The sequence below is a fragment of the Pteropus alecto genome, unplaced genomic scaffold (genome assembly GCF_000325575.1).
Source record: "Pteropus alecto unplaced genomic scaffold, ASM32557v1 scaffold60, whole genome shotgun sequence".
In the NCBI taxonomy this organism is placed as follows: Eukaryota; Metazoa; Chordata; class Mammalia; order Chiroptera; family Pteropodidae; genus Pteropus; species Pteropus alecto.
The window spans coordinates 5629455-5651040 of record NW_006430726.1 but is presented as its reverse complement, the minus strand read 5'-3'; the positions used below and the strand labels follow the sequence as shown (position 1 = coordinate 5651040).

Below are 21586 nucleotides of genomic sequence, written 5' to 3'. Positions count from 1 at the left end.
CTTCCGTTCCACAGGGCGTCACCGAACAGCGAGACCACGACTTGAGGCCCTTGGGGTTTGCAACAGCTGGACGAGCTGCTCCAGTAAAACGAAAAGTGGGAGATTCTCTTGAGACGCCCAGCTCAACTGATGAAAGCACTGAGAAGAGAGCGGCTGGCGCTGGCGGCCTCACGGCTGTAGCCCCAGTGGCCGGGGCGCAAGGCCTGAGTTCGGGCCGAGGCAGGCGGCGAGCGTGGAGGGGGCACACAGGCCAGGCGTCGCTGCAGACGGACAGGTGCTGCAATGTGGGTTTAGAGCGTCCACGTCTGGTGCAGTTGCGCGTAGATAAAGAGAAACTTTCCTCCAGTCCTCTTGAGATACGTAGGTACGGGACAGACACTCTAACCCCAGAGATGGCCGAAGGAAGTCAAGTAACATCTGGAACTAATACGCCGATAACTGTACTGAAGCCGGAATGCCCCCTGGGCTCTAAGCCCATTTTGTGGGTGCTGTTCCCCACACCCACTGTGCATAACACATGTAACTTCCCACCCCTCCCAGTTCCTTCCCACAGTCTCAAAACCTGGAACCGGCCCCTGCCACAGGCTTACCTGCCCTCACCTGCTGCCTCTCCACTCCCCACCCAGATTGTTTAAAAGCTGCGGTTTCATATTTCACAACTCTCCAGCGACACAAGCGGAGGACAGTGGGGCTTACTTTCCCCACAAGCCATTTATCCTCAGCGTGTTGGCCTCTGCCTACCTCGCTCCCTCTGGATCTTCCCTTGCCACCCAGGAGATTGTTCCAGTTTCTGAGACAGTCCTCCTGTCCGCAGCCTCATGTCACTGCTAGGTCAGAGCCTCGTTGCCACACAGAGAAGAGAGACTCCTGGTGCTTCTGCTGGAGTCAGGACAAGGGCCTGTGCAACCCCCCAAGGGGGCTTTTTAGTTCAAGCAAACAAGCAGACTCACAAGGCTACCGTGGGCCACGCTTGGCCTTGGACCCACTTTGGAGGACCGAGGACAGAGACGCAGCCTGCCACCGGAGCAGCGCCCGGCGCTTCTCCACAGGAGGGGTCCTTGTGACCTTCCGGAAGCTTTCCTCTTTGGTTGCCCAGGTGACAGCTCAGGAGACAGGACACGAGACTGTCCTTGGGTAGCTGTGAGGACTGCCCTCGCTTAGAAGCCTCAGGCTCCATCAACGCCAGTATCTCGTAGCAGCTCCATAGATGTCACTTCCAGGGTTCCTGCAGGGGACATGCCCAATGACGAGAGTCGCTGCACCCAGGGAAGCCCACATCATGACCTCACTACCGGGAGAAATATAGATTATTTGTCGTTCCCCCCGTTTAGACACCATTTGCTAATCAGGGGTCACCTTTGTTGCAAGCAGCGTTGCTTGGTAACATATTTCTCAGGTTTCCAGAGGGACTGAGCTGGAAAATTAAAAGTCAGATTCTCATGCACTGGGGAAGGGGGTTAACTCTTAATCCTGCTTTCCAGAGGACGGACTGTCTTGGGATACAAGTAATCTAGATAAATCACTGCCTGATGTTAAGTCTTGAAACACTGTGAGGAGTCATCCAACCTGCCCTTTGAGATTTTATAGTTTAAACAGTGAGCCCAGAAGAGGAAGTGGCTTCCTCGCAGGCACGTGATGGGTTCATTAAAGACGTGGGCCTGCACCCCGGGGCCCTGGGCCATGTCAAGGGTCTCCCTGCTCTCAAAAGCCTTGCTTTCAGCTCTAGTAGAGAGGGGGCACAGAGCCCTGAAGACATGTGTGGGTTCCTCCTTGTGGCCTGTGGCAGTCTCGCTTGGTGAAGGTGGGCGGGGGCAGTGACATCTCTCTGTCCCTGACAGTGGCAGCCGAGTGCCCTGACCAGAGCCCTGAGCTGCAGCCCTGGACCCCTGGCCATGACCGGGACCACCACGTGTACATCGGTCAGGGCAGAGCACTGCTGCTGACGTCATCTGCCACGGTCCACTCCATCCACATCTCAGAGGGAGGTAAGCCAGTCTCGCCCCCGATCCTTCTCTGCTAGAGCCTCGCAGGTGGGATGCAGGTTGCCATAACTCGAGATGGACAGACAAAAGGTCACATGCTTTGAGTTCATGTCAGAGCATCTGGTGTTTGAGATAACCGTTGGTCCTGAGTACTTAGGAACGGCTTGTCCGAGGTCCAGTCGTTGTGAAGAAGCACTTAGGGAGCAAAGTCCTTACTGGACAGAGCATTCCAGCCCGTCTGGCCTGCAGATGCTAGCTCAGTGAGTGCCGTGCGTGCAGCGATGGCAGTAAACCAAACAGGCGTTTACACGTTACGAAGCAGAGAGAAAAGAAAAGCACGCACGTGTGAGCACGGCATGCGCGGAAGTAGATGAGCAGTGTGTGTCTTGCCTCCCAGGACGAGAGGGGGGCTCGGGGCTCCTGCCCTTACCTCTGCTGTGGCCTCACCCCTGTCACTCACGTTCTCTCCCCATCCTCCTCTTCAGGAAAGCTCGTCATCAAAGACCAAGATGAGACCATTGTTTTGCGCACCCGGCACATCCTGATCGACAGCGGAGGAGAGTTGCATGCCGGGAGTGCCCTCTGCCCTTTTCAGGGCAATTTCAGCATCGTTTTGTATGGGAGGTGGGTGGACAGCTTCCAGTGGTCAAATGCTACTCTTAGATCTGACAGGAAGGAGGCTTTTAAAGCAGAGAGGTGGGCAAGACAGCAGGCTTTAGTGCAAGACGGAGTTGTCAGCATGTGCTGCCGGATCGTGATCGTGAACGAGACAGACGTCAGTGACGAGGGCGAGGCACGCCAGGCGTTCTGCTGTGGCCTGGGTCTGTACTTAGGTTATAGAAGTCTGCCAGCCTTTCAGCTGCCCCAGTCACGTCATGGCTCAGGGAGGCTCTGTGAGCGTTTATTTAATCGGTTACGATGGACAAAATAAAGAAACGTTCCATGCAGCGTTCGCCTCTGGCTGGGCTCCCTCATCGAGCAGTTGAGAGTTCTAAGAAGCGGTAGGCAAGAAGACGACGCAGGGGTAGGCAGTTCACGTCCAGGTGATTCCACGTGTGATACGGACCAGAATACCAGACACTTAGCACTGAAAAGAAGTGCCAGTGTGCAAGCACATGCGTGTGTCTGCTTGGCCTTCCGGCCTCGCCGGGGCCTGGCTCAGGGAGATCGGGTCATGACTGTTTCTCTCGAGCTTGTGCGATCATGAGTGTGGCTGGCTAGCTCTGTGGTGGCCGCAGCGGGAGCCGGGGGCAGTGCCGCAGGAGAGGCTGACTCGGAGGGCTGTCTTCTCTCGCAGGGCTGACGAGGGCGCTCAGCCGGACCCATACTTTGGCCTGAAGTACATCGGGGTTGGCAGAGGAGGCACCTTGGAGCTGCATGGACAGAAGAAGCTCTCTTGGACGTTTCTGAACAAGACGCTCCGCCCGGGTGGCATGGAGGAGGGAGGCTATTTTTTTGAAAGGAGCTGGGGCCACCGGGGCGTCATCGTTCACGTCATCGACCCCCAGTCAGGGACAGTCATCCATTCTGACAGGTAAGGCTCGTCTTCACTCGAACACACTCCTTCGTTCAGCACACGTTTGCTGAGCGTGTGTGCTCGGGGCCGAGCGGCGAGCGAGGCGGACAGAAACCTTGGCCTCGGGGAGCTATGTCTCTCCCTCCCTGGGCCTTTGCTGATGAAGCCGAGTTTAATGGGAATGAGCACACGCGCAGGCACACAAATGCAGGCCCCTGAGAAGGTTACCTGGAGCAGTGGGAACAGTGGTGGCTTCTCGAAGGAAGAGGAGGAGTGAGAGGAGGCGGGCGTGGGCGTGCGGTGTGGTCGCTGCCGCCAACTCCGGGAAGGGGCAGTGGGGACGGCGGGCCGGGCGGGTTGGACCAGGGGAGGCAAACACTCGAAAACAGCGACTCAGGAGCACCTGTCTCACTGACCACCCTGGGCCCCACTTTTTTTTTAAATTCTTGGCTAGTCACACTGGTTTATTTTTGTAGATTTCATCTTAGGACTATTTTGCTTGCTAAGTCACAAGACAAATTCTTTTGGAATTTCTATTGCAATTTTACAAAATCTTTATAGTTACGTAGAGGAGAGCTGTGATTATTGTGAAATTGTGTCTTTCCTTCGTAAATCGTCACCAGCGGTACAGATTTTTTTGAGATTGGTGATTCATGGCTATTTTATGTGTATGAGGGTGGGTTGTCTGTGTTGAGTTTGAGATGATCAGTGTTTGCTGCAATTAAAATGTCTTTAAACACCAGAGCCCTTGGGATCTCTGGGTAGCAAGCTGGTTGTTTCAACAACGACATGTGCTTTGCTTACTTTTTTGGCTGCCGTCAGGACTATTAAAATTCCTTCTCTTTGCCTTTTTTAGGTTTGACACCTACAGATATAAGAAAGAGAGTGAACGCCTGGCCCAGTATTTGAATGCGGTGCCCAACGGCAGAATCCTGTCTGTCGCCGTGAACGACGAAGGGTCCCGCAACCTGGACGACGTGGCCAGGAAGGCGATGACCAGGCTGGGCAGCAAACACTTCCTGCGCCTTGGATTCAGGTACCGCCCATCACCGCCACCTCCCCAGGCTCGGGGACACTGAGGCAGGTCAGCCCCTGAGAGGTCCCCTTGCCCCAGGGTCGCACCACCCTCGGTGACCGAGGGAGCTGCAGGCACCTTCTCCATCTGCGTGGGACAGATGGGCTTGTTCCTGCAGGGGACCTGGGATTTCTTACAAGCAGATCCACTCCTGAAATGCAGAAGTTCTCTCTTTGTATGAACCCATTCGTTCTGTCTGTCCCTTGCAAAATGTTAATTGAGCATCTACTGCGTGGAGGAGCCATGCCTCAGATGTACAGCTGATGTTTGCATTCTTTTTCTCTGGCAAAGGGATCACGGTGTGCCCTGGAGATCGGCAGATGCTTGTTGGGAGCTCGCATCAAGCATCCTTGGCCATCCCAATGTCCCAGGGGACGGGCACTTTGACGTCTTCCCCTGTGTTTTCTGTTTGACTTAGACGGCAGCATCATGCCCGGCTGGCGTGCACACACGTTGGCACCAAGAGGAAAGTGTTTGCCCCACCTTTTTATCATGTTGGGTCAGGTCTCAGCTCAGTGGCTGTTTGGAGATAGCAGTGTTCCCCCTGTCAGCTCTTCAGATTGCAGGCGAGACGGGGGCAGGCCGGAGCCGCATCTGGGCTCAGCAGAGCAGTCTTCCTGGCAGGGCAGACATCCCTTGGGCAAGGGAGGGGTGCTCCAGGTTTCAGAGTGCATTCCACAGCAGCCCAGAGGCTGCTTATTCTGGAAGGGCCTGTGCAGGAAGCTCGAGCGGCCAAAGGTGACAATGACACCTTGGTATCGCAGGGCTTCTTTGTCACGAGAAACCGAGGGTGTTTCCATATCGTTGTTTCATAAGCTGAAAGGTCAGTTTATTAATTTGCAACAAGAGGTTGAGCCACAGGGGATTGGCTACTTAGGGCCTCAGCAGAAGAAGGTAATGACTAAGGCCTTAAGACCCGGCATTAGATTTGGCATGAACTTGAGCTGAGGCTGCACCTCCTGTCAAGTGAGACTGCAAGCAGGTGACTCACCCTCTCTGCATAGTTCCTGTATCCACCATGGGAGATGTCGGGAGCCACCGTTAGGACCGTTGGGAGGGTCAAGTGTGGTAATAGAGCAAATGTTTGCTATGTGTCTGGTGCAGAGTGAGGACTCAATAAACGTTAGCAACTATTCCCTCCTTATAAACAAGAGCCTGCCTCGTTTTTTTCACGGCCATTCCCATGGATAAAGGAACTAGGTGGGCAGGAATTATATTTTTACCCTTTATTTGTATAGACCGACCTCGAATGACAAGTCAAAGCATCTAAAATCAATAGAAGATCTAAGACGTGGCCTCTTTACCTGTTCGTTCAGGAAGTGGTGGTTGAGCAGACATTGGCGTGGGGCTTTAGGCTAGAACAGGTGTGCTGAGCTCTCGCAGGGAGGGCGACGTCACAGGGCCAGGGTGACGAGGCCTCACACAGCGAGAGTGGGCCGAAGGCTGAAAGCGGGCTTTCATCAGACCCGCAGGGGACAATGAGGGCACGCCGATTCCCCATGACAGGCCTGCAGGTTCAGCATCCCCGGGGCGGATGTGTGGCTCTCGTGAAGATGTCGGGACGTACAGGCAGCAGCGGGGTGTGCGGGGGTGGGAGGGGACAGAGGCGAGGCTCTGCAGGAGGGCCTGTGCCTAGGAGCTTGGTTTTTGTCCAGGGGCCACTGGAGGATTTAAGTGAGAGAGTGACAGTCAAATTTCCAGCCTCAATAATGGACTTAGTTCCCAAGGTCAGAGATCAAAACAAAAATAATGCGAGCCGTTGAGGACCAAAACCCACAGTAGGAGAGAGGCTGTACTGGGCGCTGGCGGACAGGCAAGTGGGCGGAAGGCCTTCCTGCCCTGCAGCTGCGCACGCTCTACAACGTCCCAAATCGTGCTGCTTTTTCTCCTTCACTCCCCATTAAGAAGAGGAGGCATCTCTTTCCTTCCCTGGGAGGTCGGTCACCTCATCCTCTGGCGTTTTCCTCTAGGAGAGAGGAGTGACCTTCCCTCTTGGAATGAGCTTCCTTGTTTTCCTTGAAGAATCAGAGCCCTGGCTTCAGGACCTCACTGAGCCTGGGGGTGCAGGCAGGTCTGTGGGCTTGCTGATTTGCGGTTCATGCCTTGCCTAGCCAGGATGGAGTTGAGAGGCTCTCCGTGTGCAGACGTCAGGCGACAGGCGGGCAGGAAGCCCAGTGCTGGCAGAGAGGCTCTGTTCCTCTGGGCCAGGGCCACCCAGCCCCCGGGAGGCGGGCGGGGGAGGGGGGTTCAGCCACTTGACGCACGTCGCCTCCCCCTGCAGCACAGGTTCGGGCGTGTGAGGAACTCCGCTCTGTTGTTGTTTCTTTCAGACACCCGTGGAGTTTCCTAACTGTGAAGGGAAATCCCGCTTCTTCCGTGGAAGACCACACGGAGTACCATGGTAACGACGGGTTGCGGGAGGCCCGGTCCCCTCTCCCCAGAGTCTCTGACCAAGAGGCTCTTCCTGAGCTCCTCTTCCGTCAGCACGGCTGACCCACCTCCCAGCTCCTAGTGGCGTGCCTAGCCGCTTAATGGGCCATGTTACATCAAAGGGGAAAAGCCAACATGGGCTGAAGGTGCATCAGCCAGATAACATTGACATTTTCAGGAAATCATCAACCTTGTTAACCTAAAATAAAAGGCCTTTCGGAGTGACTGGCAGCAAACTTTAATTTGAGATCAATAAGAGTAGCTATTTGGAAATCATCGATTCAGTCAGAGGCCCAAATAGTGTCCCCATCGGGAGACAAGGGCAGGGTGTTTGTGAGGGGGACGGGGACAGTGCCATCCATAGAAGGAGGGCTCCGAGCTCGGTGCAGATGACGTCATGATGCCAGCACCAAGCAGCGTTGCTAATGCTCAGTCTAGCGGCCACCAGTCTGGTAGTCACGGATCTGCTTTCTTGTTGTCCTTGCAAACAGATCCCTGGGGCCCAGGGACTCAGGCCGCGTCCAGCGGTGACTTTGCCCTGTTTAGACGTTGCGGAGGTTCGAGGTGTAAGACCCACCGCCAGGCGGTTCCTCTGCGATGGCGCCTCCAGCTCCATTTTAAAGTGGCTCCGTTGAGTATTTCTCTTGTCAGCTTAGTCCAGAGCAGTCGACGTAGGCAGGATGGGAACCAGGACGGAGCCGGCAGGGGTACTTTGAGCTAAACAGACTCTTCAGATGGGCATTTCCCACGCAGCAGCAGCCTCCACTCCGGGGGACGTTTGGGGGTTCTGCGGGGGTTCTCGAGGGGAGGTCGCATGAGAAACGATGGTGGGAGCACGGCGACTCAGCCTCCAAAACCGAAGCACAGGGAGGGACAATGAGCTGCTTCCTAACTGGGAAGATCGGCCTGAAACTTTTTTGAAGAAACAGCTCAAGGTCCCTGTGGTGGGAGGGCCCTTGGAACCGCGCCGTGTGGACTGGGCTGTCCGCGGCTGACACTCTGTTCTCTGCCAGGTCACCGCGGCTCCGCCGCTGCCCGGGTGTCCAAAGTGTTCCGCTCAGAGCACGGCGAGCTCTTCAGCGTCTCCTCATCCAGTGAGTGGGTCCAAGGTGAGGCGCCGCGGACGGCCAGGGACACCTGGGGACACCTAACAGGCGACAGAAACCAGGACGCACTGCATTTGCAAGACAAGGACTGTTCTCTTGCCACTTACCTGTTGCAGAGTCAACTAAAGTTACAACTGAGATTTGTCTTTAGTTAATCAAGCTACCGGGGCCGTAGCCCAGAGGGATGTTTTCCTCACAGGATACCTCTTCTGTGGCACTGAGCAGGAGACACAGGCAGGACCAGGGCCCGCCTGCAGGGAGACCTCACGTGGGGACGGGGTGCAGAGGGCAGCAGTCGCGGGGCGATGGGCTTGCGGGTGGACTTCCCTTTTCTCCTTTTTGCAAAAGTGAAGGATAGCTATAGCTTCTATGAAGTAAGAAAGTCAGTAAGAGGTGTTTTTAATTAAGAGGTGGGAGAGTTGGCAGACTGTTCACGAGCCACCGGAGCCCCTGCCCCCTGCAGGCTGGACCGATGGCTCTCGAGGGTGTGTGGGGCTATGCTCAGCACAGCTTGCCCTCACGGGCCTTCCCGTCTGACCCTGCTCTTTGCTTTCTGCCTAGATGTGGAGTGGACAGACTGGTTCCACCATGACAAAGTGTCACACAGTAAAGGTGGGGAGAAAATTTCAGACCTCCGGGCAGCTCACCCAGGGAAAATCTGCAACCGTCCGCTTGATATACAGGTACCAACTCAAAACAGTTGCATCGTTATTAAGGCTTTATTTTGAGCAGACTCTAGATTTCAAACCCTCTCGCCGTCTGAGCAGTGTGACTCTCGTGGTCCTCTTAGGACACAGGTGAACCAGTGACGAGCATTCCCAGTTAGGGCCTGACGATCTGCCCCAGCCTCCCGGCTACTGAGTTCCAGGGCCAGGACTCAAGTTCTCTCCCGGGTCCTACTTCTGAGCTCCCTCCCCCGCGTTCCCTCTATCCGCAGCCATGGCTGAGAGTGCCCCACTCAGAGACGGGTTTGCCCTGCCCAGCCTCACTGCTGAGATGACTTCTTTTGGGATCTTGAGTGCACAGGGTCCGGCTGGCATTTGGGGTGCAGGCCGGGCTCGGCCCAGGTGGAGAACACACAGCCTGGTTCTTCAGTAGCTGAAGAAGAGCCGGTACTTGTAGGTGAGCAGTGTTTGCTCAGAACATGCTCTTGGAGTCACCATACGTAAAGGGGACTTGGACTGTCTTACACAGAGGTGACGGGTCAGTACGCAGCCCCCACAGTCCACCGGCTCAGCTCTGAGCTGTGAGCTGGAAAGACCAACACAGACCTTGTTCCAAAACAGAATCGAGCCACTTAAATGCCAAGTATAGAATTAGAAGTCATTTGAGAAAGACCTTCCTGCCCGTTTGATCCTCTTTTGGCCAGTAAAAATAGTGACCGACATCTGTCCAACACCTCCTCCCAGGTGATCTAACCGCAGGTCCCAGGTCATCCGACTGTGCTTTAACCCCACCGGTGGCATCACCCTGGGCAGAACTGCCCTCTGCCTCGCACTCTGGAGAGACCGTGGACAAGGTCCCATTTCCCCAGGCGGACACTGTCCCCGCACTCAGCGAAGGCCAAGGAGACCTTGCTCAGTATTTGGCCCAGCTGTCCCTTCATGCAGCTCCATGTTACTGAGAAGGACTTACCTGGATTAAGCTGCAAGGCGGAGACTTTTCTTGGGCCCTACAGAACCAAAAACCACTAACCCCCCCTCAAAGTGCATACCTCCCAGATTTAATTTTCTCTCGCAACCCTGAGCATTCCAGCTTCACGTTTCTGGAGTGTTTCTGAAATATTCATAATCTCATCCCTCCAGTTCACTTGGCTATGGGAAGTCCAGCCCCTTACCAGACTCCCCTCCCCAGGCAGTTCTGGAAATCCTCGGGGAATGCTCGCATGTCCTCCAAATGCCTCCTGGTGTTTGCTCTGCCAGCCGGCAGACCCCAGACCACTCTCGTTCCGAAGACCACTTACCACGCCAGGCGGACTGCTTTCCATAGGCATTTCTTGCGCTTCCGGTAACTTTGTTCTCAGCCTAGACGCCAGCTCTTCCCCGAGCGTGTGAAAGCACAGCTAATTCCAGGCTCGAACGTGAAACGAAACTTTACAAAGGCCCGGAGATGGGTATACGCTTTACCTCTTCAGCGCCACCTTAGAACTTGCAGCGCGGATGCCTCACGTTCCTGGCCGGAGAAATCAGTTCAGTTATGTGACTTAGTCTCTCAGTTTCCTCCCGTGCAAACATGGGGATCATAATTTTTCCCTCCTGTGATTTTGTGGTTTTAAAGCAATGATGCATGAAATGCCTGACCCATACTGAATGCCCCCAATTTTTTAAGATTATTTTATGATGATGATGATGATGATGATGATGATGATGGTAATGTTGCTAATTATTTTGTAATTATTAATCATTATGAATTAGAATTGTGTCCGTTTCACCGACCAGTGATAGAGTCCTGTGTATAATCCAAAACCGAGATTATTTTTTGGGGCAGAAAAAGGAAAAAAAAAGAAAAAGCAGCAAAATTAAGATGTTCCCTTAAAATTATAGTTGGACTTTGCACCTCGAAAAACGTTCAGCTCCATCTGATGACGTTGTCATCGCAGTTCTCCATTCTACGGGGTCCCCTACAGAAGAACACACGGCCTCGGGGAGTCAGGGCCTGACAATCGCGTGACCCCGGCCGCTGAGCCCCTCCAAGTGTCCACGCTCCCCTCCCAGAGCCCCTGCGAGAATGGGTGCGCGTGCGGCTCGTGGGAAAGGGCTGCGCTTCGGAGCGGCCGGACGCACATCTGCACGGCCCTCCTCTAAGCCAAAGGCTGCTGGGACCTACTGGTTGAGAGCAGTGTTTCCTCAAAAGCACCCCTCCTTTTAGGTCAACTGTCCCTTGCCCCCTACTTCTCCAGCCCTGGGGCCTTTGATCTCTGTGCCAAGGGGGGCAGCAGCTGCAGCCCTGGCTGTAAATTGCATGTCTGCGATGACAGCCACAGTCTTGATGCAGACACGCCCGGCGCTGGGACGCACCCCAGCTGGCAGGGATCCGCCCTCCTCTGAGCTCGCTGCCCAAATTCTCTACCTGGCCTCGAGGCTGCTCGCCAGTCAGCTCCCATCCACTGAGACTCCACTCTGTGCCAGACGCTGGGCTGATGCTGGGGTCGGGTCCTGGCCCTCCCCAGAGGCCAGGCTCCAGTGGCAGGAGACAGACAGGGAAGGAAGGGCAGTAGGTGGAGCCCCTGAGCGCGGCGCCGGGAGGGGCTGAGAAGCTCAGCTCTCTAGTCCAGTAAGTCTGGATTGATGTGCCGGCTTTGTGACCATGGGCAAGTTACTCAGCATCTCTGAGCGTCAGTTTCCTTATCTGTAAGACCAGCAAAGACCTCATAGTTTTGTCATAAAGAGGGGATGAGAATACACGTGGACACTCAGCTCTGTAGCTACAAGAGGGATTCTCGAACTTTCCTGCGCATTAGAGTCACCTGGGTAGCTTTTAAAGGTCCGACGCCCAGGCCACACCCAGACACGACCAGTCTGGACTCCAGGACGAGGCCGGGCACCGGATCCTGAGTGGCTCCCCGTGCTGCAGACCCTGCTCTGGCACCTGCAGTTGAATGCGGTGCTCAGTGTTCAGCACGCGTAGCCCGCGTTCGTGGTGCGGGTGGGGGTGCTACGAGCCATAAGTTCGAGTCCGGCCATCGGCACTGGGGGACCCCAGGCAAGGCACATGCCCGCCCGGCGACCTCGCGACGGAACCGGTGGGGGCCGTTGTGGCATACTAGTCTCAGGCCGTGGCACTTACGTTTTGCCACAGGAACAGTTTTAGACTTGCGAGTATGCACTTATAGCATTAATCATCACCTTCCTTCCGTACGAAAGAATGACTCCGCTCTGTAATTTCCATGCCATTCCCAGGCCACTACAGTGGACGGCGTTAACCTCACCACCGAGGTAGTCTACAAAAGGGGCCAGGATTATAGGTTCGTGTGCTACGACCAGGGCCACGCCTGCCAGAGCTACCGCGTGCGGTTCCTGTGTGGGAGGCCTGGTAAGCAGCTCTTTGTCAGGGACACAAGTGCCGCGGTGGCTCTGTCCCTTGAGCCGGCAGCGGCACGTTGTAAGTTTGGACGGCTGGGTCCGCTGCCTGCAAGCAGCTCAGCGGCACGGAGCTCCCGCCAGGCTCGCAGTAGAGAGCCCTGTGGCGGGCAGTGGGGGGGCCCCGGCAGTGGCGGGAGCAGGCAGAGCCCCACACTGCCCACTCACCTCTCAGGCCTGGTCAGAGAAAACCAGGGTGCAGTGGACGGAGTCCCCTTCCCGTGGCCCTCCTGGCAGAGACACGCAGCCCGTTGCCTCTTCGGGTGCTGGATTATGTTAAACCCAGATCCCAAGACACTCGTCAGGAGGGCTGGAAATGGCCAGTTGTCCACAGAGGCACTGGCCATCTCCCGAAGGCAGTCATTAGGGATGGGCGTTCTTCGGGGGGAGGCTTACCGCTACGGTAAATAACAGTTGAGAGGAGCTATATTTGTTTTTCGTCTTGAGCGAAGTGGATGTGGTGAGACAGCCGCAGTTAACTCCGGCTGAGGACTTGGTGGAAAATTCCCGTGCCCAGAGCTAGTAAATGGCCCTTTGCCGGCAGGGCTCTGTGGACTGCAGACACCTGTAGCAAGGCTGAAGTGGGGGAGCCTGGTGAAGGGGCCCGGACGGGCAACCCTGGCATTGACTGACTTAGGGACGGGGAGAGAAGAGGCGGACACTCTAAGTTGGCCAAGGGCTCACCTCAGCCCCTGCTGTTTTGGGTTTCAGTGAGGCCCAGACTCACCGTCACCATTGACACCAACGTCAACAGCACCATCCTGACACTGGAAGACAATGTGCAGTCATGGAAGCCCGGCGACACCCTGGTCGTTGCCAGCACCGACTACTCCATGTACCAGGCGGAGGAGTTCCAGGTGCTCCCCTGCAGAGCCTGTGCCTCCAACCAGGTCCGAGTAGCAGGTAGGACATCCACAAAGCCCGTCCTAGGCTGGCAGAACGCAAGTCGTTAGGCTTAAAGGTGGCTGGAATCACAGCCGACCTGTGTCAGTCCGTTCCTGCCGTAACAATGCTGCAGAGCAGAAGCCCTGCCACTCTCATAGCAGCAGTCATTTCTCACGCATGCATCTGCAGGCTGTCTGGGGCTCAGCTCCTGCAGACTAAATCTGGCTCCAGGCTGAGAGATGGGTTCAGGTCAGGTCTTTGTGGCTCACCTCCTCCCCAGGACAAGTTCTCTCATGGGGGAGGTTGAAAGCTCCCAGGGGCTGTGCAGAAACACAGGAGGACTCTGAAGGCCTGGGCTCAGGGCGTGCACGGGCTGCCACCCACACTCCTGTGCGTTCCATTGGCTAAGGCGTATCACATGGTCAGCGTGCGTGGGGTGGGAAGCCTGCTTCTCCCATCAGGATCGGGGAGGGAGTGAGTGTTCGCTAGGCAGTCTACCACGTAGCTGTAAATCTTTTCTTCCTAAGGCTTTTGGGTTTTCCTTTTTCTTCTCCTGAATCTTGACTTAGATGCCCTGTCACTGATGCTGTGCACAGTGACCGGCACTGCGGATTGTTAGAGGGAAAAAGAGACTTCAGGTGTAGTCGGGTCCTTACTCTCAGTGTAGAGAGTTAAGTATCCGTTAGGTTCTTAGTTTGACAGCAACAGAATGCAATGCGACTGTCTTAAGCAAAGAAGGAGCTCGTTGGGGGCTGGCTGCCCAAATGAGAGAGCTAAAGCAGACACCGGCCGGACGAGCCGGGAAAGGACCTGGGCAGCAGGAGCGGTGGGCAGGGACCTTACAGCGTCGCTGTCTGCAGGCACCAGGCTTGGTTCCTGGGACAGGGCTCAAAGGTCACCTTTGGGGAGAGAGCACTGGTTGGGCTGGTGGCTTGTGGCTCACGCTCTGGCCAGGAGGGGACAAGGCACCTTCGCTGACAGTCCCTGTAAGACTGCATCGAATGGAGAAAGGGTCACTCCCCGAAGGAAAACTGGCATGTGTTACTGGAGGGAGGGAGATGATGCCGGGCATTTGAAACCCCAGCCGTGCTGGAGAAGTATCGGACGTTGGAGTAGGGACGACTGTGAATGAGAAAGCGTATCCAGCGTTTCAAAGTACCGACAGTTTGGGAAGTGAGACTGTAGAAAGTCAAGCACAATCTTTTTGGCTGATGGGGATGTGCTTGAGAAAGAATTCGGGTGCCCGCTGCAGAAGAGGACCGGGGTGGTGGGGGCGGAGGGAAGGAGGATATCACAGGGGCACGCGGTTTTCTGGGGGGCAGTGGCCTGTCGGATTTCCCCAGCTAGGGAAGACCTTCCACACCTGTGTTCACAGTGAGTTCCCAACAAGTGCAAGGCCCTGGGGTCTTCACTGGATGGCTTCTGTGTCCCCAGGGACAATACATGTGGACAGGCCTTCTGGGACATGAGGTGTCCTGGGCCATGGCAGGAGTGGCGCTCAGACTGTCTCAGTGGATGTCACTGCTCACCGTGAGGTGACCCGTGGCTCCAGGGCAGCATTCATGGCCTCTGGGAGCGTGGCAAGTGCCCTGGGCCCTGGCCTGCCTGCCTGCCAGGGGAGGCACCTCGGGTCTGTTCAGACCAGGCCTCGTCTGCACCCAGTGTTGGGCGCCAACATCTGCAGGGGAGATTTCACTTTGAGCAGATCCTGGTGGGGCCGCTGTGGGCGCCAAGGGTGGCCCTCAGAATGCAGGACCCGTGTGAGGTCAGGGCACGACTGCCTTCCCAGCAGTGTGGTTTCGGGGTGAGTGCTGGAGAGCCGCGCCTCTTGGCAGTGCCCACAGCAGGTGCAGTTGCTTCTTGAGGCCTCCTAGGGCTGGGTGGAGGAGAGTGAGCTGGGCCACTCTGGAGCTGAGCACCGGGGGAGGGGTCCGTGCAGCACCGACTTCCCAGTCCTTAGGCTCGGAGTGGACCAGGAGTGGACCAGCCACTTTGCTCGCTCACAGCTTTGGGGCTCACGTGAAAACAGCTCCTCCTGGTGACCAGTGTCAGAAAAGCCCTAGATGTGTGTGTGTGTATGTGTGTCCGTGTGTGTGTCCGTCTGTCCGTGTCCTCCCCTGACCCCTGAGGGGCTCATATTTCTTGCGTTCAGCCCCAAGCCCTTTCTCTTGCTCTCCAGGCCACGCTGACGGGGAGCAAGGAGTCCACCTGCTCTGTTCTTTTCCAGAGCGAGGCGCCCCATCATCCCTTAGGGTTCTCCTTAGGGGGCTCCAGAGAGGGACGCCGCTTTCCTGGATCCTCCTTCCTCGCTGCCCCATTCCCGTAAACAGGCATTTTAAGGGTTTGCTGATGGGAAACAGATGGAGGTAACAAAGTCATGAAAATGTATGAATCATCTAAAAAAATATTTCAGAGTTTTGCCAACCACAATGTAATTCCCAACACCTCCTGACATGGCGATTAGAAACCTCTGCCATTTCTGCCCTGTTCGCATTCCGTCTTTCTGCTTTGCTTGGAACCACCCCCTCCCGCTTTTAAACAGCCCCGCCATTAGCGGGCGCTGACACTTTCTGCGTCCCCTGTGACGTGCCTGTGCTCACATAAGCCATCTCGCTCCCTCTCCATGGCAGCCGTGCAAGGTGGGGCTGTCATTTCCTCCGTGACGCGGACGAGGAAACCAAGGTTCATGGAAACTAACTGTCTGGACTCGTGCTGCCCAGTGCAGCAGCCACCAGCCACCAGCCACGTGTGGCCATCTAAATATAAGGAAAATGAAGCAATCATAAGTCGCGCTCCTCAGTCACACTAGCCAGATGTCTAGTGTGCGGTGGCCACACGTGGCTAATGGCTAGCATGTGGGACAGCACAGAACTGAGTGCTCCCAGAGTTCTGGTGGGGGTGCTGGTGCGGGCTGAGCGGGTCGGCTCCATCTGCTTGGTCTGCTTACGCTGGGCCAAGGTTTGGACTCAGAGCCGTCCGGCCCCAGAGCTGCATGTCCAGCCCTCCCCTCCCCCATGAAGGCTCGCCCCGCACGTCCTGCATGTCCCCTCAAGATGGCTGGGCTGCGGGAGGAAGCGGGCGCTCTGTGCTTCAGACTCGTGTGCCGGCTGATTCCCTCTGGGCCCGTCCTCAGGGTCTGAGAAGGGCAGTCTCCTCGCCAGTCGCTGGGCCCGGGTAGGTCTGAGCCACAGGGCCTGTGTGTTTCTCCCACTGGAGAGTCTGTGATGCTGCTACTTTGGGTGACTGCAGAGTGGCCAGTCCTGAGCCTGCCCTGCAGAGAGGGCTGGTTGGGGCCGGGCAGCTGCAGGAGAGCGCTGGGAGGGAGGGTCAGTGTTCGGAGCCCTGTGTGGGGGGACTGTGCCCAGCCCCTCGCCCATGCTCACGACCCTGCTGGGCTGTCGGGACAAATCTCGCTTGGCCACATCGTCTCCCCCTGCTTGGCCTTCAGTGTCAGAGCTGCCAGAAGGAAGTGCGGGGCGGAGGCTGGGTGGGAGGCCTCTGCAGACAGGACGGGATGCCGGAAACCAGGGCACAGGGCTTCCTGGGGCAGCAGCGGGAGTGGCCTGTGAGTGCCGCAGCAGGACGGACGAGCTGGCCGTGGGCGGCAGCGAGGGGCAGGGGTGGCGTGACCGGAATGCACTCGCGGCTCTGGTCTGACTTGCCTGCTCCCTGCTGCCTGATGAACGCAGTCCCTCCATCCATCTGGACGTCTCCCCCGCATGCCGGCCGGTTTCCCCCAGGGAACAAGGAAAGCTGTCAAAGCCGAGGTCGCTATAGGTGTGAAGCTCGTGGTGGGAGCCCTGGGTGCCAGCCCTCACGTGAGGACAGTGCCAGTGACAGCTGCGCGTGTCACTTCTCTTACGCTAGCCCTGTCATGTGCCGGGGCTGTCCTGAGCATATTCTGTAGATAGCTCATTGAACAGCCCTCTTGAGCTACGTGCCGTTATTGTCCGCATTTTCTGGGTGAAGAGCCTGAGGTTGGGGGAGCTTAAACAGCATTCAGGGACCTTGGCTACAGTCAGCAGGGGTCTGACCCAGGTCGCCAGGCTCCAGAGCCACAGTCCTCCTCACCCAGTGTCCTGGCTCTGCAGCCGCGTTTGAGACTGGTCCCCGAGAAGGGCCCTCTGGGTCAGTGTCCTACGTGAACATTGCATTTTAAGAGGGGCATTGATGAATCGAGAGACTCCCCCTAGCCCAAAATGCGCGTGGTGTGAGGGCCGTGGGAAGTCCGCGGCGTGTGGCCTGGTCTGGCTCTGCCGAGCGCTGCAAGCTCGCGGGGGTGCGGAGGCTCATGCCGAGGGTGGTCAGGGAGGCCTCCACGGAGAAGGAGCCATTGCAGCTGGATCTCGAAGGACAAAGGGATGCTTCGTGGACAAGGCAAAGACTGTCCCAGCCAGAGGGAGCAGCTTAGATAAAAACCCTGAGCCGTGAGCCAGCAGAGGCTGTTCAGGGAAGGGCGGGTGGCCGGGTCTGGCTGTCTCCTGAGCTGGAGGCCGTCCGCTAGCGACACTCCATTCGGAGGGGGACCTGCTGCTGAAACCTAGCGCTGTAAGACACTGACTACACGACCCAAGCAGAAGCCGCAGTGGGGCCCCGGGGGCGGGCCCCACGCTCGGCAGAGCTGACTTGTTTCCGGCTCTTGTCTCATCGGTGTCAGGACCGGGGTGGGACCACAGGCCCCACAGCGCCGCGTGGCATGCTCCCGGCCCCTTCCTCGGCATGGCGCAGACCTTCGGTGCCCGAGCTCTCGGGGTATCTCAGTTCCTTACAGTGAAGAGGCTCTCTGTACAGTTAATTTGTGTAATCCTGAGACATTTTTAAAGGACTATGGTAGGCTGAATAACGGCTCCCAAAGACGTCCACATCCTGATCCTCAGGACCTGTGAATATGGGACCTTGCTTGACAAAAGGGACTTTGCAGGTGTGGTTAGGCTAAGGCGGGCGAGTGGGAGAGGAGACTGTCCTGGATGATCGGGGTGGCCCCGTGGAACCACGAGCGTCCTTGTGAGAGGAAGGCAGGGAGGTCAGAGTCGGAAGAGAAAGTGACGTGAGGACAGGCGCAGGCCAGAGCGATGCTCACTGAGGGAGGAGGGGCCGCCAGCCAGGGGACGCAGGTGCCATCAGAACCTGAAAAAGGCCAGGACGGACCCCCCGAGGGCTCCCGGGGGACCCAGCCCTGCCAGCACCGCGACTGCTGACCCGTGAGGCTGATCTTGGATTTCTGACCTCCAGGACCATAAGAAAAAAGATGTCTGTTGTTCGAAGCCACTAAACTTGTGACAGTTCTCACAGCAGCCCTAGGAGGCTGATACTGGTTCCAAAGAGGACGTATTTTGGCCTTGCCGTGAGCCACTTTCACGTCTTGAACTATCATGCTTCAGAGAAAGCGCAGCTGAGTCTGCAGAATCCTGACACCATCACCATCCCTGGAAATACTGCGGGCCCACCGCAGGGCGCAGGCTGGGTGACGGGCGGGAAGGGGAGCCAGCTCTTCCTGGGGAGAGAGCAGGGCGGGGTCTCTGCCAGTGGGTGCGGCGCCCGGCCCCTTGTGACCACGGCCCTTTGCATGTGGGCACCGCGGTGTCACGGAGCCGGGTGAGGTGTGCTCTGTTGCTCAAGTCAGGGTCACAGTGATGCCAAGTGGTGTTTGTGGCGTGGCTCAGGCTTGAGGACACACGCGAGGTGGCTGCTGTCTGAAACGCCGGCCTCGACTGGAAGGGCGAGTGCCCAGCAGCCAGGTCCACAGCCACGGCCTCTTTACTCCAGAAGAGGGTTTGCGGTTGCTCTGGAGGCAGAACTTGGGGCCGAAACTCAAAGACTGCTCCAAAGTCCCAAACTCGTCGGCCTGGGGGGTGGCGGGGCAGGGTGGGGGCGGCGGCACAGGGGTAGCACAGGGAGAGAGCAGCCTCTCCCGCGGCCAGGGGGACGGAGGGCGAGTGTGGTGAGGTCCACACAGGGTGGGCTGCAGGCTCTCGTCCGCCGTTCCTGGTGGTGCCAAGGAGGTGCCCGGAGCCCACCACGTGCTGGACGCAGGCCTGGCTGTGGCCGGGAAACCCAGCCGTGGAGGCCGAGGGAAGCAGAGCATCGCTTGGGGTTCGCACGGCTCACGGGAGTGGCTTTGGAGAGGGGCTTGTTTTAGGTCTGGTGGGCAGTCCAGGGCGCAAGCTCCGTGGGGCCATCAGAGACCAGGTGTCCTCTCTCCTCGCGCTGCCGTCTCTGGGGCATGGTTCGCAGCCCCTGGGCGAGACTGGCCCACCCACAGATGTCCACGTGCCAGCCCCGGGGACAGAGCCAGAGCAGGGGCCACCTGTGGGTGCACATGTCAGCTCTGCGCATCCCGTGACCACACTGACCACGGGCCTGAGACACGTGGCTCTCCTGGGGAAGCATCTATCTCACTAAACCCCGGAGAGTCTCGTCCTGGGAAGCAGAGGAGGGGAGAGAAGCTGGGGGACAAACCGCTATCTTCCCTCGGGCTTCGGACCTAAGCGCACGTGGCCGTGCGTCCTGGGTCCTCACCCAGAGTCGGAACGCCACCTCCCCGGGCTTCGTCCTTCTAGGAAGTGGGACTGGCCCCGGGACCCCCGTGCGCGTCGGTCATGGAGGCCCAGGCAGAGCCCCCGGGCCCAGTGGGACACGCGGCCCCTCATCAACTCCCGTCTCCCTTCCCGGCCCAGGGAAACCGATGTACCTGCACATGGGCGAGGAGGTCGACGGCGTGGACATGCGGGCCGAGGTCGGGCTCCTCAGCCGCAATCTTGTGGTCATGGGGGAGATGGAGGACGCGTGCTACCCCTACACCAAGCACGTCTGCAGCTTCTTTGACTTCGATACGTTTGGGGGCCACATCAAGGTATGGGTCTGCTTGCCCGAGGCCCACGGTGCCAGCCTGTGGGCGGGATTCTCGGTAGGGAAGGGGACAGAGGGCAGGAGCGGGGAGAGGAATCTCATGCATTGTTCGCTGGCGTGCCGTCACACCTGTCAGGGCTTGGGAGCAGGCGGTGAAGCCAGCAAGGGGACGTCTTCCTACTCCCCGGTCACACGGCACATGTCACGCTCACCTCCGCCCCAGTAATGGCTGTCATTCCAGCCTTCCTTACTTAACCCCGATCCCCGCCTGAAAGAACTTGTGTTTAACACACAGTGAGCCGTGGGGACAGGAGAGCCATAGGAAAGATAAGTGATGAGCAGTGCAGAGAAGTAGCACCTCCAGCAGAAGATTCCCCTGGAAGCTTCCCAGTGAAGTCAGGGCCGTGACGGGGACACTGAGCTGCAGGGTTCGTGCAGTCGAGAAGGTGACATCAGTCACCAGAGCTCATGTTTTCCTGGCCTTAAGCTCTGAGAGGGATTTTCTCTGCCTCTCTCTGTAAAGTGCCTTCCCTGTCATAGTGATGAGCCTAAGATGCCCCAAGTTCTGCGTGTGGCCATTGCTTTCAGTGATGGGAGTGAAGCTGGTAGAATAGTGGTATCTTGGAGTTTTGTGAGGATAATTCTCTTTAAGCTAAAACTATGTGCTTTAAGGATTAGATTTTTTGGTAAATAACTGAAAAAAACGATAGAGTGGAACATAAGAGTTTGTAGTAGGGACCCTACTGGCATTTTAAGTGAGACAGTTTTCTACGGGATTTTTAGCATCCCCAGGTCTCTGCTCACTCGATACTAACAGTGCTCTCCAGTCACGTAACCACCCCAAAACACGACTGCGTATTTCCGACGTCGTCGTGACGCTCGGTGGCTTAGGAGGCAGGAGAATCGGGGGCGGGGGGCGGGCACGGAGCTCTGGCTGCTGTCCGGCCCCCTGCACCCCCCTTTCCAGTAGCTCATCATCTTGCCTCACCCTTGGTTACGAGTAGCACCCTATCTCCCTTGGGGTAGAGGGCCAGGCGTCTAAGCGTTGGCGGGGGACACCTTCGATGACTGGGTGCCCGAGGCACCTGGAGGATTGCACAGGGGTGTTTTCGGAGCGTGAGGACCCACGGTGGGGGTCGGCGAGGACTCCCCAGCTCCTCTGACTCTCGGCTCTCCTCCCCCAGTTTGCACTGGGGTTCACAGCGGCGCATCTGGAGGGCGTGGAGCTGAAGCACATGGGGCAGCAGCTGGTGGGCCAGTACCCGGTCCACTTCCACCTGGCTGGGGACGTGGATGAGCAGGGCGGCTACGACCCACCCACGTACGTCAGGGACCTCTCCATCCACCACACCTTCTCACGCTGCGTCACCGTCCATGGCTCCAACGGCTTGCTGGTAAGTGCCCTCCCCCCGGGGAAGCAGAGGACCCGAGGTGCCCTCGTCCCTGCCTGCCGTGCCGGCCAGCTCTCCACCGCGCCCAGGGCCGCTGGGCTGGAAGGCCATTGTAACCTGGTCACTTAGTCCACGGCCACTGGGGGTTGAACCATCCTTAGCTCAGACTTTAGAATGATCTCCGCCGACAGCACGCTCTGAACCAAAGAGGAAGGAGAAAATGGGGTGTCTCCTTGCCAAAGGGCACCCAGATGCAGAGTTCGTGGTGGTCAC

At 57.4% G+C, this 21586-nt stretch overlaps 1 protein-coding gene across 9 annotated transcripts in view; it reads left to right on the top strand.

Annotated features, from left to right (window-relative positions):
• The window catches only part of CEMIP (cell migration inducing hyaluronidase 1), a 164817-nt gene that overhangs the window by 111594 nt on the left and 31637 nt on the right, over positions 1–21586 (top strand). For all 9 annotated transcript variants that reach the window (XR_003047659.1, XR_003047660.1, XR_003047662.1 and 6 more), the window contains 11 exons: positions 1839–1985; positions 2468–2606; positions 3280–3516; positions 4355–4534; positions 6904–6974; positions 8017–8112; positions 8671–8792; positions 12009–12141; positions 12900–13091; positions 19751–19926; positions 21107–21316. Coding sequence is in view for 6 of the 9 variants with exons in the window: in XM_025050075.1 (XP_024905843.1) it covers positions 1839–1985; positions 2468–2606; positions 3280–3516; positions 4355–4534; positions 6904–6974; positions 8017–8112; positions 8671–8792; positions 12009–12141; positions 12900–13091; positions 19751–19926; positions 21107–21316 (1703 nt within the window). In the remaining 3 variants the exon portion in view is untranslated. The remainder of the gene's footprint in view (positions 1–1838; positions 1986–2467; positions 2607–3279; positions 3517–4354; positions 4535–6903; positions 6975–8016; positions 8113–8670; positions 8793–12008; positions 12142–12899; positions 13092–19750; positions 19927–21106; positions 21317–21586) is intronic.